Here is a 19,428-nt window from a genome sequence, read left to right as displayed (position 1 = left end):
ATTTGGTATCCACTAATGTAGATGAAGGCTACTTTGTTGTATATTTTACTTTCATATAAATTACCACCACTTTCTTCTCCAAATCTATGATTCTGTGAGATTAGATGTGTGCTATTCATTTTCTCTCATTCTCCAAACACATAAATTTAGTTTCTCAATTATACAGAAGACATGCCCAATGACAGATTGACAGAATTTGTTTTCACGATTACAAACACAAATTGCTTTCTACTATACAGAAGACATTACACATTGACAGTATATTGCCAAGTCTATCATTAAAAATAACTTTTTAGCATACAAAGTAAGGCTTGTAGAGGGACAAAGGATTTTCATATAAAAATATTTATTTAAAACAAAATAAGATGACGAAAAGTACAAAAAAAGTTAATTTTCAATAAATTCTATCTGCAAACATACACTTGTACCAACATTTTACAGTCAGATGTTCCAGTGTACAGCTACATTTCTTACCAAATAGTCGATGATAATTAACAGTGTGATTTATCTAATGAATTTTGATATGCTTACTTTCAAAATTGGATTACAAATAATTATGCCCATACCTGTTTATTACTAAAAAATGTCAATCACTATCATCTATTTATTCCTTATATTTGCAAATTTTTACCTTCCTTTCTTATTTTTCCAATATGCTATGAAATTGTTTTTGAAATTAATTTGTCAAAATTTGAACGAATTATGTTATTATATTTTACATAAGACAAATGAGACAATAACCTAAAACATTTAGTTTGACTGACTGGACACCTCTATTGCACTATTGTTTGGTACCCACATACTACATTACAACAACCAGTTTTCAATTCAAGTCAAATTCATAGTTTGGTCCATAAATCATAGGAATGTACCTGGAATATTTTCTTTGTAAGGTTGTTGAAAGCAAGAACACACTACTTTGTAATTACGTTACAATGTAGGGTACCTAAAATGTTAAACTGAGACCATGAACTGAGAGTCTCAGTTTGCAAAAAAAAAACCATCTAGCTGAGACTCACCTCAGTTCGCAAAACAACATGATCTGAGATTGCTGTAAACTGAAACTGGTCTCAGATAGGTGCTTTTTGTGAACTGAGGCCAGCTGGTCTCAGATAGGTGCTTTTTGTGAACTGAGGCCAGCTGGTCTCAGATAGGTGCTTTTTGTGAACTGAGGCCAGCTGGTCTCAGATAGGTCCTTTTTGCGAACTGAGGCCAGCTGGTCTCAGATCATGATTGTTTGGTCTCAGCTAGATGTTTTTTTGTTGTCATCTGAGACTGGCAAACCGAGACTGGTCTCAGATGGCAATTTTTTGCCAACTGAAACTCTCAGTTCATAGTCTTAGTTTAACATTGTACATACCCTTTTACATACCTCCAATACATAACAAATCACATGATCAATCAACCATACAGTGACTTACTTCACACAAGTTGGTATCAACATTTAATAGAAGGTGTACTCATAATTTGAATTTGCATAATTTAGATAAAACAGTTGTTTTTACTTTAGTATGTTCAAACATTACATTCAAAATGTACACAGAATTTCTATATTTCATTGCCGATGCACAATGAACCTATTTCAGCCTAGAAGTGGCGTACAAACAACTCACAAGTGAACTACAATAATTCACTTTGATATGACCACTGTACAGAATAATATTAGTGTCGATGGCATAACATGGTAGAAAGATTATTGAGAAAATGTTAAACATTGCCATCATGAGTTGATCTTTTTCCATTTCTGATGTAAACCATGTAGATGTGTTGCTGCAACTTGACTGACATTAAGTGCTGGGTGTATCGTTTGTAGGCCGGGTTCCTCCATCAATGACAAACCGCATACACCAAAATATGAATGTAATGCATCTGAAAAAGAGTTATAACATTACTGTTATGTTGTAACAGCTACTTTTGAAACATTGATTCTTTATGAATTTTTTTAACACACACACACACACACACACACACACACACACACACACACACACACACACACGGTACATACATACATACATACATACATACATACATACATACATACATACATACATACATACATACATACATACATACATACATACATACATACATGTACACACACAAAACACACATATACTGGTGTATTTCAGTGAAAAGATACCATGACAACTTTATTACTTTGACAATACAATGAATTCTATTTGAAATAAAGTCAAAATGAGGGGGGGGGGGGTCATTTTGATATTTGTTCAAAACTTACCTGGATGACAATCTGGCCATTTTGAGAATCCTCCTGTTACACCATCTTGAGTTGACAATATATAACTTCTATTATTAGAAGCATCTACCAAGTCATAGGCCTCAAGTAACTGAATAGGAAGTTTGGAATAATAACAATAATATTAGAAAATTTTAGTAGTATTCTTGATGTATTGCTTTCATCACATTAAAAATGTCTGTGTTCACAATTCAAGTCATTCTATTTCAAAATTACAACACTACTATCAAGTAGACTTGTATGAATATTGAGTAAAAGGATGCAAAAAACACAATATTCCATTACTTTTTGCATATTGAAAACTACACCAAACTTGTAACGGCAATGTTCAATCTTTCTGATTAACTGAATCACCACTAAACGGTCTACAAGTCATTGATAGTACTGTGTACACTGGCTTGATGTCCATGTGTAAATAGTTCAGTCCTTCTGATTAACTGAATTGCCAGTGCTGGTAACCTGTCTACAAGTCACTGATGGTAATGTGGACATTAGTTTAGTGTCCATGTGTAAACTGCCAAGACCATTTAATTATTTATCAGCTATTAAAGATTTATGAAATGCTAGTCAGGTTTGGCAAGGCAATCATACATGCCAGCGGAGTTTGGCTAGGCAATCAGACATGCCAGCGGAGTTTGGCTAGGTAATCATACATGCCAGTGGGCATACATGCCAGCGGAGTTTGGCTAGGCAATCATACATGCTAGTAGGGGTTGGCTCAGCAATCATACATGCCAGCAGAGTTTGGCTAGGCAATCATACATGCTAGGAGGGGTTGGCTAGGCAATCATACACGCCAGTGGGGTTTGGCTAGGCAATCATACATGCTGGTGGGGTTTAACTAAGCAATCATACATGCCAGTGGGGTTTGGCTAGGCAATCATACATGCCAGTGGGTTTGGCTAGGAAACCATACATACTAAAGTATGCACAAGAACATAAGGAATTTAAAAATAAATAAAAAATAAATGAGAAAGCAAGTTCAAGTTATAGCTACAGAGGCATAAGGTAACTTTTCATGTGACAGTAAAATCCTCAGAGAAAGGTGTAAATTTCTTGACCATACTGTGGGTCTCTTAAATCAAACTGTCATTCCAGTCTCATAAAATATACACACAAAGAAAGAAAACAAAAAACAACTTTGTGTAAAAGATTCACAGTGGCCGACTATAGAGTAAATACAATAGGATACTATCGTATCACTAACTTGTTGCCAACTTGGTGGTATATTTTATCATGGGTTTTTATGTAGGTCACAATACAGATTTTCTCATAAAATGAGGTATATAATCAATACAGTGGTTATAAAATTAAGTATTACTGACTTCAAAAGTCAAAAATCTAGAATGGATTTTGGATAGTTTTAAAATAATTAAACCACAAATATCAATATTACCTTGATAGTAGCTCCTATCCAGAATGAATAACAAGTATCTACTGGTTTGTTTGGTCGTCCTTGAAATCCTGACTGCTGACGTAATAAACACCATCGTTTTATTCTTTCTAACTGTTTACTTGTAAACACTTCATGTAGTTTATTCATTAATACTAAGGATGCAATTCCACAAAACGTTGGACCTCCTGTAAAACACACATATAACAATATTAATACTAAGGATGTAATAACACAAAACGTTGGATCTCTTCTAAAACACACATATAACAGTATTAATACTAAGGATGTAATAACACAAAACGTTGGACCTCTTCTAAAACACACATATAACAGTATTAATACTAAGGATGTAATAACACAAAACGTTGGACCTCTTCTAAAACACACATATAACAGTATTAATACTAAGGATGTAATAACACAAAATGTCGAACCTCTTCTAAAACACATATATTACATGTAAACAGTATCAATACTTGATCAATAGAAAAACCTTGACTAAATTAATAGAAACCCTTCAGGGGTGAATTCATCAAGACTTTTCTTTATTACCTAAAAGAGATTATATTATCAACAACAGTGGAAAGATACAATTTATTTTATTTTGTTGTCTTTATTTATCACCACAATATGTATCCATGTTAGCATTTGATGGCACTATTACTTCTAATATGCCAAAGTCTTGAAATCCCCCCTGTGGTATGAAATGTAAAATTAAATAACTGAATACATGTGAAAAATTAGAAATATGGACTTTCTCGAATAGGATATGAAATGTCAATTCTATCAATCCGCCGTCTTTCATAAATCTTGTAAATGTAATAATTTTTGAGTGTCTATATCTCAAGGTGAATTGAACTACTGTAACTCTGATGAGATTCTATCACATAGGTAGTGGTAACCATGGTAATCAACTTACCGTGCCCTTCTAGTCCTGGACCCTGTGCAATACCATATTCATAAGACTGGAATAGAAAAGAGTTGTTAAGAAAACAGGGATAAAATACATAAAGTTTTAACTTTAACTGCATTGCAGTATCAAATAACTGATATTAAATAACAATCTCAAACTGGAGATCTCTTACAAGCCATAGCATATTTTAATGCTGAAATGAATCCTGTGGTTTTTAATACAATGAAATCTACTTCAGTCAACATTTACCCCAAACAAATATTAGAACAGATAGAAATGACATCAACTTACTAAACTTTGCTGGATATAATTGACAGCCATGTCTACATTGATACCACTCCAGTCATTCAGCATATAACATATACAGGAGGCACAATACACAAATCTCATATCATTCTCACTGCCTTCAGGTGTAGCACAAAAACTACAACAGATAGAAAGGGAATAAATTCAGTTTTGTCTGGTTAATAAGCTAACTCTCAACTCTTCCATCTTCATCCCATATTTACTACTTCTGAATTTCCCAGTACCTAACATGACAACAAAATACACTTGTATTACTGGGTGGATACTTCTAAAACTGTCAACTTTGTAGAGAAAACTATATGGATATATTTAAATATTGAGTGTTGATTTCTAAAATCATCAGGTTTTGAAAAAATTTAATAAATACATTCTCAGTACTGGGGGTTTACTTCTAAAACATCAATTTTGAGAGAGAAAAGTATGTATATTTAAATATATTTCATAGTAAATGAGTAATATCGGTATTTTATAGTGCAATAACATAATTAACAATGAAAAAGATTGTACTGGTAAGTTCAGTTCTCATCAATGAACCAATGAAAGATTTATAAAATGCTGAAACCAGCAATGTATTCTTGTAGTTAAAAACCATTACAGTGACTGTGTGTACTATAGAATTAAGTGATAGACTGACCTGCCATCTGGTAACTGTAATGCTCTAAGTCCTTCTAGTACTGCTTCTCTATCAACCCGACTGAGATCATCACCTAATATTAGTAGTGATGCTATACCAGTATATGTCATGGCTATGTGTCCACTGTCATAGTTTAATGAAGACACTGGAACCTGAGAAGAATACAACATTTGTCAGTCTGTCACATCAAGTATATACACTGATAGCTGTACAGGTTCTAGCCTTTCTATAAATAATATAATGATGTAAAATCTATGAAATAATGATGTAAAATCCATTAAAAATCGAGTCTGAATTAGGATTAAAAATTGGGTGTGAAAAATAGTCACATTATATAAAAGTTACTTTTTGCCACAAATGTACAAAGAGGGGAACTGAACTGGGTTAATTCCATGGTATGGACAATTTATTAGCACTGTTTGCATCAAACCAGTTTTCATGTAGTAATACCAGTGACTAGTACAAAGTAGGCAGGTAATTCAGCCAGATTAGAAGGACAGAATGGTTTCCGGATAAATCAGATATAAATTTTGATACCATGAACAGAACCATTGTAAACTGGTAAAACAAATTTGACCAGTAGACTAAATGTCCGAATTTCAGATATCCAACTAAATACATTATTATCTACAAAAACAGTTTTGAAAAAAAAAAAAGTTTATCAAATGAGAGAGTCTAATTACCTTAGATGCATTGTATGATGCTCCTATTGTACTAGAGCCTCTGAAGCCACACTTGGAAATATTTTTACCTGTGTAGAGAGAAAAATGACATCAGGTTTTATTATCAACTCTTTCTACCATCTGATCAGTTCAAAGATATCAGACATAGAAAATATGAATAGCTCTAGAATAACATTATTTATCGCAAAGTTCCTGACATCCATTCAGGAGGCACTTAATGTTTATATTCTTCACAAGTCATAGTAAACATCAGTGTCTCCTTTTTCTTTCTTCAATTACATCAGTAGCAGCTTTTTATCAACTTTACTCCTGTAGTGAACCAAAAGGGTGGTAACCAATTTAAACTTTAATTACCTGCTGTGGAGTAAAACTAACTGAGTGGTGATTTATTGCCATTAGGAGATCAATATGTGTAATGAATGGTGAGAATACAATTCAAGACATTAAATGTGAAACCTACTTCTATCATCTTTGTCTGGAACTACTTGTAGAGAATAAATCCAGTCTACTGTGTCTTCCTTCTCACCTTCTATAACATTCAATGCATTCAATACATCCAATCCAGATAAAGCAAAGAATGCTATGGTCAACCTGAAAAGATGGAAATCACTTGTTTTCAGATATGTTTTTTGTTTTATTTTATTTTCTGTTTTGTAGTTTATATGTTGTGTGTCTGGGCCATTAAGACTAGTTCTACTGAACTATTTCCATGGCCCTCACCAGGGAGGGTGACCATGCAATATTAAATTATGTTTTTTTGTCATATACACTTTCCCAGTCTAAGTTCTGTCATCCTTTTTGGTGAAAATAAAATGAATCATTGAATCAAGACATCAAGCTATGGACAATACAGCAGCTACAATGGCTGTGACTAGAACATTCAAGTGGTGGTGGTGGGGGAGGGGGGGTAGTTTTGTATAGTCTAGACATGATGACTTATTAGTACTCTTGACTTGATCTTATATATCTTGTATATATTGAATCACCTAAATGTAAACTTGTGTGTCTAGTTAGATAAGATAATTAATAAAGAGTAATACTAATATTTAATTTGCATTTAAAACCATTTTTCTATCATATTTACATATTTGCACATTTATAGTATGGTAAATTATAGCTGCAATAATTATAGCTTTAGTTTAGATTTTGAAGAAATAAATTGTGAGCGATGGGTGAGCTTTTGTTTGTTTGTTTTTGAGCTGTTTTTTGTCCTGGGTTTAAATGCAAATTAACTTTAACCCTGGAACAGAAAAAAACAGAGCAAATATGTAAGATTCATTGAGCGGTAACTACAAACGGTTGAAAATTGAGGATATGAGGGTCAAAGACGTGATATATGTCGAAGGATTTTTATGACACCCCCCCCCCCCCCGTAAAGATAAGCGTTTTAGTAGTAATCAGACTATGTATGCATTGTAACTATCATAGAAAATGCCGCGTTCACTCTACCTATGCCCAAAGCCTGTATTGCCTATGTCTGGTGATAATAGAACATTAACCGACACGACTATGACCTTGGCCACTGTGAAACAAACCGAAATACAAACGCATATTGACGGACAATGATATGCCATTCAGAATGGACGTGGACATCGCCCGTCCACGTCCTGACCCGGTGCATCAATTCATGCCAATATCAACAGACTTCTTTCATAGATTCTGATAAAGAAAACCCCTACCTATTTGTGTCCAATGATGAATACTGTTCAGGCAGCACCTGAAGGCATCTTTTGAAAAACTTTACGTGTTTTGCTCGAAAAAAGTCTTCAGCTGCACCGTTCGCCGCCATCTTGTAAATTGGTACCCCTAACTTAGGGCATAAGTTGATATCTTTTAAATATTTACTGCTTTCGAATGCGTTGAACGGAATGCCATTTGCATTTTCCCCACTTTCTGTTACAGTATTTCTAAAATCAACTTTGTATCAATGTCTTTTATATGTTATTTCTCGGAGAGCTGAAATTACAAGCTACCAAATTATGTTTTCGTCAGCCATATTGAAAATGTTGACCTGAAAGACCAACTGACCCAGGCTTCGAAGCGAAGTTCGACAAGGCAAATCCCATTGATAAATACCATACCATTTGGTGCTGATAGAAGGTACTAGAAGGTAAGTGGTGAGTAGGCAGGTATGTGTGACTTATAAATGAAAATCACGTCGTTGTGACCAATGTAAATATACACTCAACGAAAAGAATCGTCCACTATTCGTGAAGAAAGTTCAAAACAATATTTTGCATTGCAAAGTACAAAGGTCCTTGGATTTGTAAAATGTAGTCTGCTCAATATTACATGTGTTTCTCTTACACAGTTGTTATTGGCTTTATAAGGTGCAGGAAAATGTTAGTGTTTGTACTAAGCGCAATATTAATTTGATAGCTATATATGTTAATGTTTCTGTTTTCAAAACTTGATTTTTTCTTTTTTTACTTTCAGTTTCGTTTATATATGAGCTATTAACTGATTAAAATTGTAGGTACAAAAAATAAATAACTATTAATCTATCAAAAAATCATTTTGAGGATGAGACAAATAATAGTAAAAAAATGATATTCTTTTATTTCAAATCATTTCGTATTCAGATTACTCTCAAACATACAAAGAAAATTATTTGGTGTAAATGATTTTTAATTTGGTTAACAAAATACATAGAACAATAACTGGTTGCCATAGTGATATGGAGACTACTGTGCAAGAAGTGCTGGTTGTTTGCTATAATTAGAAATGGCTGATTGAGAAACCTGAAATTGATATGCAAATCATAGAATTCTCTTAACATTATATGTAGCAGGCTGGAGCAGACAAATATCTAAATATAGTACGGGCAGCGAAATCCGTGTTCACAAATTTTTCATTAGTTGCCCAGTGAGCCTTTAATAGTTGTAAACTTGTTTCACTGTGATCATTTTATTTCTTGAAATATGCCTGATGAAAGTTTGGAAAGATTATCTATCCAATGTGATGAAGTGAAAATTACATTTTTAAAATTTTAAAAAGCATAGTAATAAAACAGACTTTAAATTTAAAATAAAAACAAACAAAAAAATAGATATGCACAGCTGATAATAGAATATTGTGAAAATATCACTTTATATTGTCACATGCACCTCAGAATATATGTGGTAAACTTTTATCATTACTTTGTTTTTGAAATCTCCAACCCAATCTCAGTTCAAATCAAGTAAAAAAAAGAGGGCTTATCATGCTATTTTTAAGAATAGAGAACAAAGTGACCCAATGATTTATCCATGCTTATTTCAAAATGACCACCAAACACTGCTAAACACCATTGAAAAGTGATAGAGTTGTGATTTCCATGAAAAGATAGCAAACAACCACTTTGTGAAACACGATTGGAAAGTGATAGAGTTGTGATTTCTGTGAAAACAAGATAGCAAACAACCACTTTGTTAAACACCATTGAAAAGTGATAGAGTTGTGATTTCCATGAAAACAAGATAGCAAACAACCACTTTGTGAAACACTATTGAAAAGTGATAGAGTTGTGATTTCCATGAAAACAAGATAGCAAACAACCACTTTGTAAACACCCATTGGAAAGTGATAGAGTTGTGATTTCCATGAAAACAAGACAGCAAACAACCACTTTGTGAAACAGTGTTGGGAAGTGATAGAGTTGTGATTTCCGTGAAAACAAGATAGCAAACAGCCACTTTGTTAAACACCATTGAAAAGTGATTGAATTGTGATTTCTGTGAAAACAAGACAGCAAACAACCAAATGTTTGTAATGATTTCTAAAGGACATAAAGCATTCATTTGACAAATAAATTGTTTCCCACGGAAAGTTCTTCCACTAAAGCCACAAATATATACTTTTTTGACAAAAATCTCCAAACAATACCTCAAAGTTATTTCAGAATGAAATGGACTGTTTTGATCAAGAACTCATTGAAGGTGCAATATGGTCAAAATTTGGCCTCAGATATGTCTTGTTTTACCTACGCCATACAAAAAATGAGGATATTGACTGAACTGTGTATAATACAACATTCAGTTTACTGGTAATTGTGATGTTGCCTAGAAATGTTTGTCATGAAATCTAACCCATTTTTACCAGGTATTTTTCTTGGAGTTTCCAACCAAAATTATCATATAAGGTTTAGAAGTCTGTTCAAATTTTACCAGATTTACCTCCTCTGTTAGTGCAATACTTGAGTTGTCATATCGTACTATTTCTTAGTAAATATGATAGATTGTTATTTCCCCTCATTTCAGATAAAAACCTTGTTATGGAAAATTCAAAGGAAGAAACCATGACAACAGGCATTATTGATGAGAATGCTGGTGGTGACAGGGAAGCCATAGATGTAATTAATGATGCAGAGGATAGTGGTTGCCAGGCAACAGGCAATGATGATAGTACACCTAAGGATTCTAGTGGCAGTGCAGTGAAAGATAATGGGGGTAGTGGTGATGGACTTCCTGATAATGACCAAAGTAGTAAAAATGAAGACAATGAGAAGCAGAAAAAAGAGGAGAGAGTTGAAGAAATCATAACTGATAAAGAATCCACAAAAGATGGTGATAATGAAGAGGAAAGAGAGGAATGGATGGACATTCTTGGCTATGGTTTATTAAAAAAGAAAGTTATAAAAGAAGGCAAGGGTATCGACAGTCGACCAGTAAGAGGACAAATGGTCACAATTAGATGTGAAGGTTATTTAGAAAATGATAACAAAGTTGAAGAACATTCATCCTTACAGTTTATACTTGGAGATGGTGATGTCATAACTGGTAATGTACAATATATGTTTGTATCTCAACTTGTAGATGAATCAATTGAATATCAACCATTGCTTGGATTAAAACCCTTTACATTGCTTGGAATATATAATCATTGCCTTTACTAAAAGACGTCTGCACCTTACTGCAATGTGTATTTTAGTACATTTATATTGAAAATTGACACATTGTACATGTGTGGACTATAGCCAATGCCATGGTGCTTAAAATCATATTCATTATCTACCAATATAAAATGTCTACCAGGTATCAGATACTATCTTCAGATTTGAGATAGAGCAATAGATCTGTTTTTGGATTACTGAGGAAGCTGGAGGTGATTTATGTAGGAAGCAGACAAATATCACAAAATGATGCTGCTGCTATCAAAATGTGGATTTAAATAACATCATCAATACAAACTAAATCCAGTCAAATTTTTTGGCAAAATAAATAGATTATTGAGACACACTATATTTCCAAGTTTGTTGTTGCTGTTTTCACAAAGTTTTTATTAAACATTTCTTACAATATTACTTTACAGCTTTTGATCTAGCTGTTGCATTGATGGAATTAGGAGAAGTGTGTACACTGATAACAGATGCTAGATATGCCTATGGTGAACTTGGAAGGTATGTTTTACATTGATAAGAGATGCTAGATAATGCTATGGTAAACTTAGAAGGTATGTTTTACATTGAAAACTAGCCAGACATCTTGTATGCAGTGGTTGCTCCTTGATTACTTCAGTGCAAAAACTAGCTAGACATCTTGTATGCAGTGGTTGGCACTTGATGAAGCATACTTCAATATAAAACATCTTTGTAAATGATAAATAACTTTGTTGGATACACAATTTTTTCTACAGAAAGCCTGATATACCTAGTGATGCTAAGCTAAGATATGAGTTGGAATTGTTGAAAGTTGAGGATGGACCAGATGTTGCTGTGATTGATAGTACAGAAAGACTTCAGTTAGGGTAAGTTGGACTGGGTTTCTGTTGGAGGTAATAACGTTTTGATTTTTTATGTCACAAATGTTTCGTAGTTTAACTAGGGAGATATTAGAAAGTTTTAGAATGATACCTGTACAAGTTAAGATTAGTAAGTATTTAAAATGTTTTGGATGATCGAAACTTTATCATATTTACCTTTGTGTATAGTTGACATACTTCTCAGAGGTGAAGTCGCAATAAAATTCACTGTCCAAGCATAGCTGTTTCAGAAATATTTATATTTTATATAGCTGATTTCTTCACACTTTATGAAATATAAAATGCAATGTAGCTGTATAAATGAAGTCTCCAGAGAACAGTGGTATACTGATATCACTTACATAATATAAATCACAAACTATAGACAGTCTAAAATTAGTCTTTTTAATTTATGTTACAAATTCTACACGCTAACTATAAATAGAGCGTATAAAGGTCAAAATTATTTATATTCCAAGCCATAACATATTATCATCAATACGATGTGTACCAGAATTTCTACTCACCTTTTTGGGTGACCAGACAAATTTCTCTATTTCACTGAGCACTGAATGCACATATCACTTTCATGTAGACAATTCTAAACGTATAATTTTTATTTGTGATTTTTCCTACACTAATCTCAGAACTTGCCATATTTTACATGTAAGGGTAAATGAGAAAAAGATTACCTTTCAGTATGTCATATCTTTATAGTGGCCCTATCTGTGTCTGGTAAAAGTTAATTACATTTGATAGCACATAATTAGACAAACTTAAAAACATGTTTTCTTTTTCTTTTTTTCAGAAATAAAAAGAGAGAGCGTGGCAATGAATTATATTTACGTGGTGACTATTCCAGTGCTATTAACTCGTATACAAAGTAATTATATGTTTTTTTATATTTGTAATAAAATTTTTAGTAACATTATCTGACACATAGATTAGGTTACTATACAGTACCATCATTTTATAATGTAGATAAAACCTCAGAGAGAGCAGAAATTGGGTGTATAGATTAAGGCAGTGTTTAGAAATCAACCTGTCTACTGGTGTGTGTAATTATATTTTATTCACTAATATTAGGTATAGACATGTATTGTGGTGTAACACATATCTCATCACTGCATAAAAACCATTCTTTGATTTTGTTGGCCAGTTTATATATAAATACAAACCGTACATCTCACAATCATCATTGTTTTTGGATTTCAGAGCGCTGAATATCCTAGAAGCTGAGGAGGTAAGGCATGTTCTTGATAATTATGTTACTAACTGTGAATTTATAGTGAAATTTACATTGGGTAAGAAGTCAATGATGCTTTTGTAAACTGAGACCCCTCACTGTTCTGAAGTGGTTATCAATACAAGCCTTAAAATTATTCACTGATGAAGTGGCAATAACCCTTTCTGGTCAACTGTTCCAAATTCTACTACACGTGACGCTGAATGGAAAAAACTATTTGGATATAACAAATCTAGATCTGCCCTTGAACAATTTCAAACTGTGTTCTCTTGCTTTGGAAGTAGATACTTTGAAAATACAGCTGGATCAACAAGAGTAAGGCCATGAAAACGTTTGTACACTTCCAATAAATCAGCTCTGTATTTGTTTTTGTAACTGTAGTAAGTCAGTACAAAAAACTACTTGAATCTTCAATAAAATAGTAAATCAGAATGCCCATTCACTAAAATCTAAAACATTCATTACTGATTAGGTTCATGTATTTATATTGAGATAGGTATGTACTAATATCAATTTTGGGTGACTAGACAAGCCAACAACTCCTGGTTGTCATGATCATCATGAGTGTGACAAAGAAAATCTCATCAAAAAATTGTTTGTATGTCATCATAATCCATTTTGAAATGATTATTTTTAGGGTGGATCAAATAAAGAAGAATATAAAGATATTGAAGAAGCCAAATTAAAATGTCACAATAACTTGGCTGCTTGCCAGTTGAAGGTAAGATTCAGTATAAAATAAACAACCAAAAGTAGTCCCTGTAGACAGACAAAATACAAAATCCACTGATATGAGACAAACTAAACCTTTAATATTGACAACCTAATTAGGTGAGTGTACACAGAGTTGCTGAGCAACTGAAAAGGAGGTGTTATTTAAAAAGAAAAATATTGGCAACCAATGAATTATATTGTGATGTCATTTTTATGGACTCATAGCATAGGGTTCTACTTGTGTGGTGTGGCGTGATAGTTATTGGAATAACATATATTGAAATTTGAATCAAAAGCAACTACCAAGCTACAGACTGTGCCACATTAAAATTGGGTTACGTTCATTTTATAATGTCAAACATGACAGTTATGAGTTCAAGCTACCACTCTAAAATGTAATCAATCATTTGACATAGCGTATATATCTTTTTACACAAAACTAAATCACCTATTAAAAAAATAGAGTAGTCTTTATTAGACAGATTCTGCCACTGAGGGCTCTTACTTCCACCTGCCTGTAATTAAGACTAAAAATATATCACATTTTGGACAACAAATTGCAAACCAACCATCTTTAATGATGCATCATGGGAAATGCAGTGTCATTCCATAGATAAGCATAAATCACTCTGTAAACAAGTTGTCACATTGCCAGTAACCACAAATAATCTAGTCTTGGTTACCCAGATTGCTATGGTTTGACACTCCTTCCTAACACCAAGATAGTAGTATCACTGTAATAACATACAAATAATATAGTCTTGATTACACAGATTGCTATGGGTTGACTCTCCTTCCTGTCATCAGGATAGTAGATGTCACTGTAACTATATATACAAGAAATGTAGTCTTGGTTACCCAGACTGTTATGGTTGAATCCCCATTCTATCACCAGACTACTTGGTATCACTGCACATTATCCAACTGTTCTTTGCATCCAAGCATGCTCAGTTTAGACTACAAGATGTCCATTAGCCTACCAAACACCATGAGTAACCAATCTCATTTGAATGTTTCACTTTACTGATGGAAGCCTTCTTGTGAGTAACCATGCTCATTTTACTTCTTTCTTTTTTTTTACTTTTACAGGTGGAAGCATATGATGCAGCATTAATGTCATGTAATTCAGTTTTAAATGTAGAACCAGACAATGTCAAAGCATTATTTAGAAAAGCAAAGGTCAGTATTTCTCTCTCTCTTGTTCCAATGTAGAATGTACATTTGGCTTAAAGGAAAACACATTTTTAAGCTTTACTTAATGCACAACTATGTCCAAAGATGTAAGTAGAGAGGGAGAAGTCATATTGCATTTGATACAGTTTGTCTCATCATTTCAAAACATTGTGATTGTTTGTGTAGGGTTAGTAATAGCACTGAGTAATTGTTACTGTTCAGATAAATCCTTGTATACACTGTTCATATCCTTGGTATGAAAAATTATAAAGATAATTTTAATGCAAAGTTCTCTATTAATGAGAATCAAATGCTGTAACATCAGTGATAAGTATTGGTATTGTTGGTTCATTGCTATATCCAATCATGTATTTCTATTGTAGGTGTTGGCATGTAAAGGGGAAATTGAAGAAGCCGTTGCTGATATGAGGAAAGCAATCAAGTTAGAACCATCTAACAAGGTCAGTAAACTATTATCATGTTTAAATGGGATGGACGATTTACTTTAATCTGAGTGTCAATAACTGTTTTTGCTCAGGGTGGTAAATTAAGTAGATAACTGAAATGTATGGATCGTGTTCCCCATTTAATGTACTAGAGTTCCTAAACAAATTGTGCCCTTCTCTGTAAATGGGATTCCACATCCTTAGCAAAATCACTAAATGTCCCTCTCTGTTTAATACTGGGGTTGGCCAACCGTAGCAAAAAAAACTGAATAAAATGTCCCTCTCTGTTAACGGGGTTCCCCAACCTTAGCAAAAACTCTGAATAATATGTTCCAACTCAATGATCTCAACAAAATCTGACCATGCATGCAAAAAGCTAAGTGTATATGTTTTCCAGGAATGTGGGCATGATTTTGATTACTAGTACTAGTAGTCACCAAATAAATAGTTCAATGGAAACAACAAAGGAAATGTGTGGTAGATTCATGATATACATGAGCATCATGCATAATGTGTTAAGTTTGACTACTAATAGCTAGGAAATATTCCTATAGCATTCTTTACATGTGCTTCCACTTCCCATCACATTACTTAACTGGACTGACTGAGTGAGTGTATTGACCAAAAATGCCTGTTACTAAAAATACTAGTAGCTTTTCTCATTCACTGTGATTTCATTATATGGTTATTCAACAGGTTATTCATCAAGAATTATCCAAACTTGTTGTCAAACATAAAGAACAAATGTCAAGTACAAAGGATATGTATAAAAAGATGGTAGGAGATATGGCAGATATGGCAACTAAAGTAAAGACTTCTGAGCAGAAATCAAACAAATCAAGTTCCAAGGTAAAGTATACAGTCATTGCAAATCACATTTACAACCGACAATATCAATATCAATATCAATATCTCTTCATTTATCTCAACATGACCAATTTGAATTTTCAGCTTCACTGTAAGATACAAAAAAATTATTCAAATAAATATCACAATGAGCCTTGGCTATAACATAAATTAGCCATAGTTATAACAGATATGTAAAAATTAAATTAGCACATATCATTTCCAGATATCCACAGAAAGCAGTTGAAAAGTTGAATCAGATGCAGCTTCATTTTGGGATGTGTTTATAACCATGGAAGTGTATTTCGATTACTTCCATAAATGTAATGGGTGTATAAAGTCATATCGACCTTATCATAGGCATGACAGACGTCAAGAGTCTGGGCTTTACTGTGTCAAGCCAGTATGTCAAGTCAGATAGCCAAGTCTCTGGGCTATACTGTCAAGCCAGTATGTCAAGTCAGATAGCCAAGTGTCTGGGCTATACTGTCAAGCCAGTATGTCAAGTCAGATCGCCAAGTCTCTGGACCATATTGTCAAGCCAAGTCTCTACACTATGTATACTTTTGCTATTTTCTGCATATAGTAGATCTATCATCTAGCTGTACATTGAAAATACTCTTTTCTATGTAAACATTTGTGGGTTTTGTTCTTTTGCAGTTTCCTTCATCTGGTATTCTACTTGGTGCAACAGTTGCAGCACTAGGAGCAGTAGTTACAGCAGTTATACTTGCACTTCGGTAACAATGCAATAGTCAAATTTTGCACCACAGTAGCTAGATATATGTTGCAGAACAGTAGTTAGGCATCAGAGCACAGAAGTCCATCTTCAGTAATTGATTTTTGCAAGTTACTGCAATAACCATTATAACACTGGAATTATTTTCTGTTTGCTTTTATTTTAGCTAGACAGTTACATGTATTTTATCACCAATGGTTCAGAAGCTCTGTTAGAGGCAGGAGTTACAGTGTAGGAAGTTACATGCATTCTATCACCACAAAGGTTAAGAAGCTCTGTTAGGGGCAGGAGTCACAGCCTAGATAGTTCGTATAATTCCTCCAAGGTTATACACTGGTCAGATGTATTTTGTCACCACACACTATTGTGGCGGGTCAGTGTAGATAGTTACATGCATTTTATCACTACAGTGGTTAAGAAGCATGTTAGGGCAGCAGTCACAGTGCAGTGTAGATAGTTACATGCATTCTATCACCAGAGTGGGTAAGAAGCATGTGTTGGGGGCAGGCGTAGCAGCATTCTGATTCTGATTTGTACCAATATGGCTAGATGTATTCACATAGTAGTTAATTTCGACTACAGTAGCCACAAGCAAGTACGTAATACTTTAAACCTAAACTATAGTAACAAGATACCATTTCCAGAAACCATAGATGTAGACATACATGTAGTAGCATCTCTTTCAACACACACAACACAATCTAAAGGGACCACTTTATACACTGATTCATTATGGTAGCTAGATCATGGTGGTAGTGTTGTTTGACAGAAATGGTCTTAATTCAAGCATTAAAAGTGAGCATAGCATATGTAACTGCCATCTGTGTAAGTAATCATCTGTTGTTGGATGAATATTTTTGAATATTTCTGTCCTTTCTTGAACTCCACTAACCTTTATCGGCATGGTTGAACTTTGACCTTATAGGCATACAGTCATGTCTGATAGTAGGGCCAGCTGTGTAGGTAACCTCTATCATTATACAGTATTGCACAATTCAATTGACTAAAATGTGAAGTTCATTGGAATATGATATGTGCAAGTGCCATCTATTTGGCTAGCAAAGGTTTGTCAGCAAGAGAGATACCTGGGTTGATAAAGTTTACAGGGCTGAGTGCAAAACTACTGAAATGACACACCATCAGATGATTTCACTGCTTTTACTTTTAAACTTGTTTTGTCAAAATGACCTTACATGTACTTCCGAGTTCTTATACCCAGATGTCCTTTCCTCTGAATTTGACATTGATTAATAAAGTACATAATATTATTATGTACTACTGATGTATTATTTTTAGTATAATTATAATTATTACTGAACCAAGCTTTAAACTTTATGCAGTTTCTATAGCACATATTCTTTGCTCCGATACTATTACTACGCAATTGTATGCAAGACTAGCCGGTTGAAAATTTTGTTTTGTATGTTTTTACAATGTGAGAAACTTAAAGGTAATGTCTTCAAAATGTGTCAATTTCTAATTTATGGAATAAATCAATTTGTAATCATTTAGATTACATGTATTACATGTAAATAATAACATATTCAATGGTCTTGAACAATAAAGACAAGTGGTTCAATTCTATATTGGTGAATGTGTCTGTTCCTTATGTTGTGGTTTGGTGGCTCCTCACACCATAATCACTATTGACAAACTACTACAGAAATATATGTTTGTTTTTCAAATTATCACGTGTAAGCATTGCTTTACACATTAGTAACCATATATATGTATAGCAAGAACCGGTTTCTAGATGCAAATGTTTTGTTGGCAATTGAAAAATTGAAGTGATACTGTACATTCCAATTTTTTACACATGTAAACGAAAAGCAGGTTTTGGTGTATTATTGCTGTAGGAAGAAGCTATGGCGACTGTTCAGTTGCACATTGGATTTTAACTGCAAGATACAGTTGGTGGTGGTATTCAAAATCTCTTTACACAAGTCTTTGTAGAAGACTCGGCCTCACACATTATTTCAGTGCAATTAATGGATGGCAGGGAATTATTTGTTAGTCAGGTCAAACACAAAAGATACAACCAGAAAGGTCACATCTTACAATAATATGGTAGCCACTTGAATGGAGATATGCAACAAATATGGGCACCATTCAAAGTTGGTGTCACAAAACAAAGTGACGTTTGTAAGTTCCATATAGTATGTCACCTTTGTGTGATGTTTGAAAGACATCAGCCACTGCATGTCAGATGAGGCTGCACACATACAAAGACAAGGAAACCATTGTAATAGCCTTCTTCCTGAAGATCAGCTTGGATTTAGTAGAGATGTTGATGGGAATTTCAGATTCACAACTGATTTCTGTGCTTGAGATACCAGACAAGCCGTTGCTTGGTG

General features: G+C 33.7%; 3 protein-coding genes across 3 annotated transcripts in view; 2 read left to right on the top strand and 1 right to left on the bottom strand.

Moving 5' to 3' along the window:
• Nucleotides 1-19,428, top strand: part of LOC144443800 (ras GTPase-activating-like protein IQGAP1) — a 158,054-nt gene that overhangs the window by 57,379 nt on the left and 81,247 nt on the right. The window lies entirely within an intron of this gene.
• LOC144443392 (geranylgeranyl transferase type-1 subunit beta-like) lies at nt 410-7,981 on the bottom strand. Its single transcript, XM_078132858.1, has 9 exons — nt 7,872-7,981; nt 6,653-6,783; nt 6,193-6,260; nt 5,510-5,661; nt 4,861-4,993; nt 4,576-4,621; nt 3,657-3,841; nt 2,243-2,351; nt 410-1,869 (listed from the first exon to the last, which is right to left on the bottom strand). The coding sequence occupies exons 1-9, from the start codon at nt 7,979-7,981 to the stop codon at nt 1,721-1,723; spliced, it is 1,083 nt and encodes a 360-aa protein (XP_077988984.1). The 3' UTR covers nt 410-1,720.
• LOC144443426 (peptidyl-prolyl cis-trans isomerase FKBP8-like) lies at nt 8,222-18,554 on the top strand. Its single transcript, XM_078132897.1, has 11 exons — nt 8,222-8,302; nt 10,431-10,949; nt 11,482-11,569; nt 11,806-11,916; nt 12,719-12,793; nt 13,126-13,153; nt 13,794-13,877; nt 14,960-15,049; nt 15,427-15,504; nt 16,186-16,338; nt 16,996-18,554. The coding sequence occupies exons 2-11, from the start codon at nt 10,445-10,447 to the stop codon at nt 17,077-17,079; spliced, it is 1,296 nt and encodes a 431-aa protein (XP_077989023.1). The 5' UTR covers nt 8,222-8,302; nt 10,431-10,444; the 3' UTR covers nt 17,080-18,554.

This window comes from Glandiceps talaboti, chromosome 12 (genome assembly GCF_964340395.1).
Source record: "Glandiceps talaboti chromosome 12, keGlaTala1.1, whole genome shotgun sequence".
NCBI classification, from domain to species: Eukaryota; Metazoa; Hemichordata; class Enteropneusta; family Spengelidae; genus Glandiceps; species Glandiceps talaboti.
The sequence above is the reverse complement of the archived record's forward strand: the minus strand, read 5'-3'. Positions and strand labels throughout refer to the sequence as shown.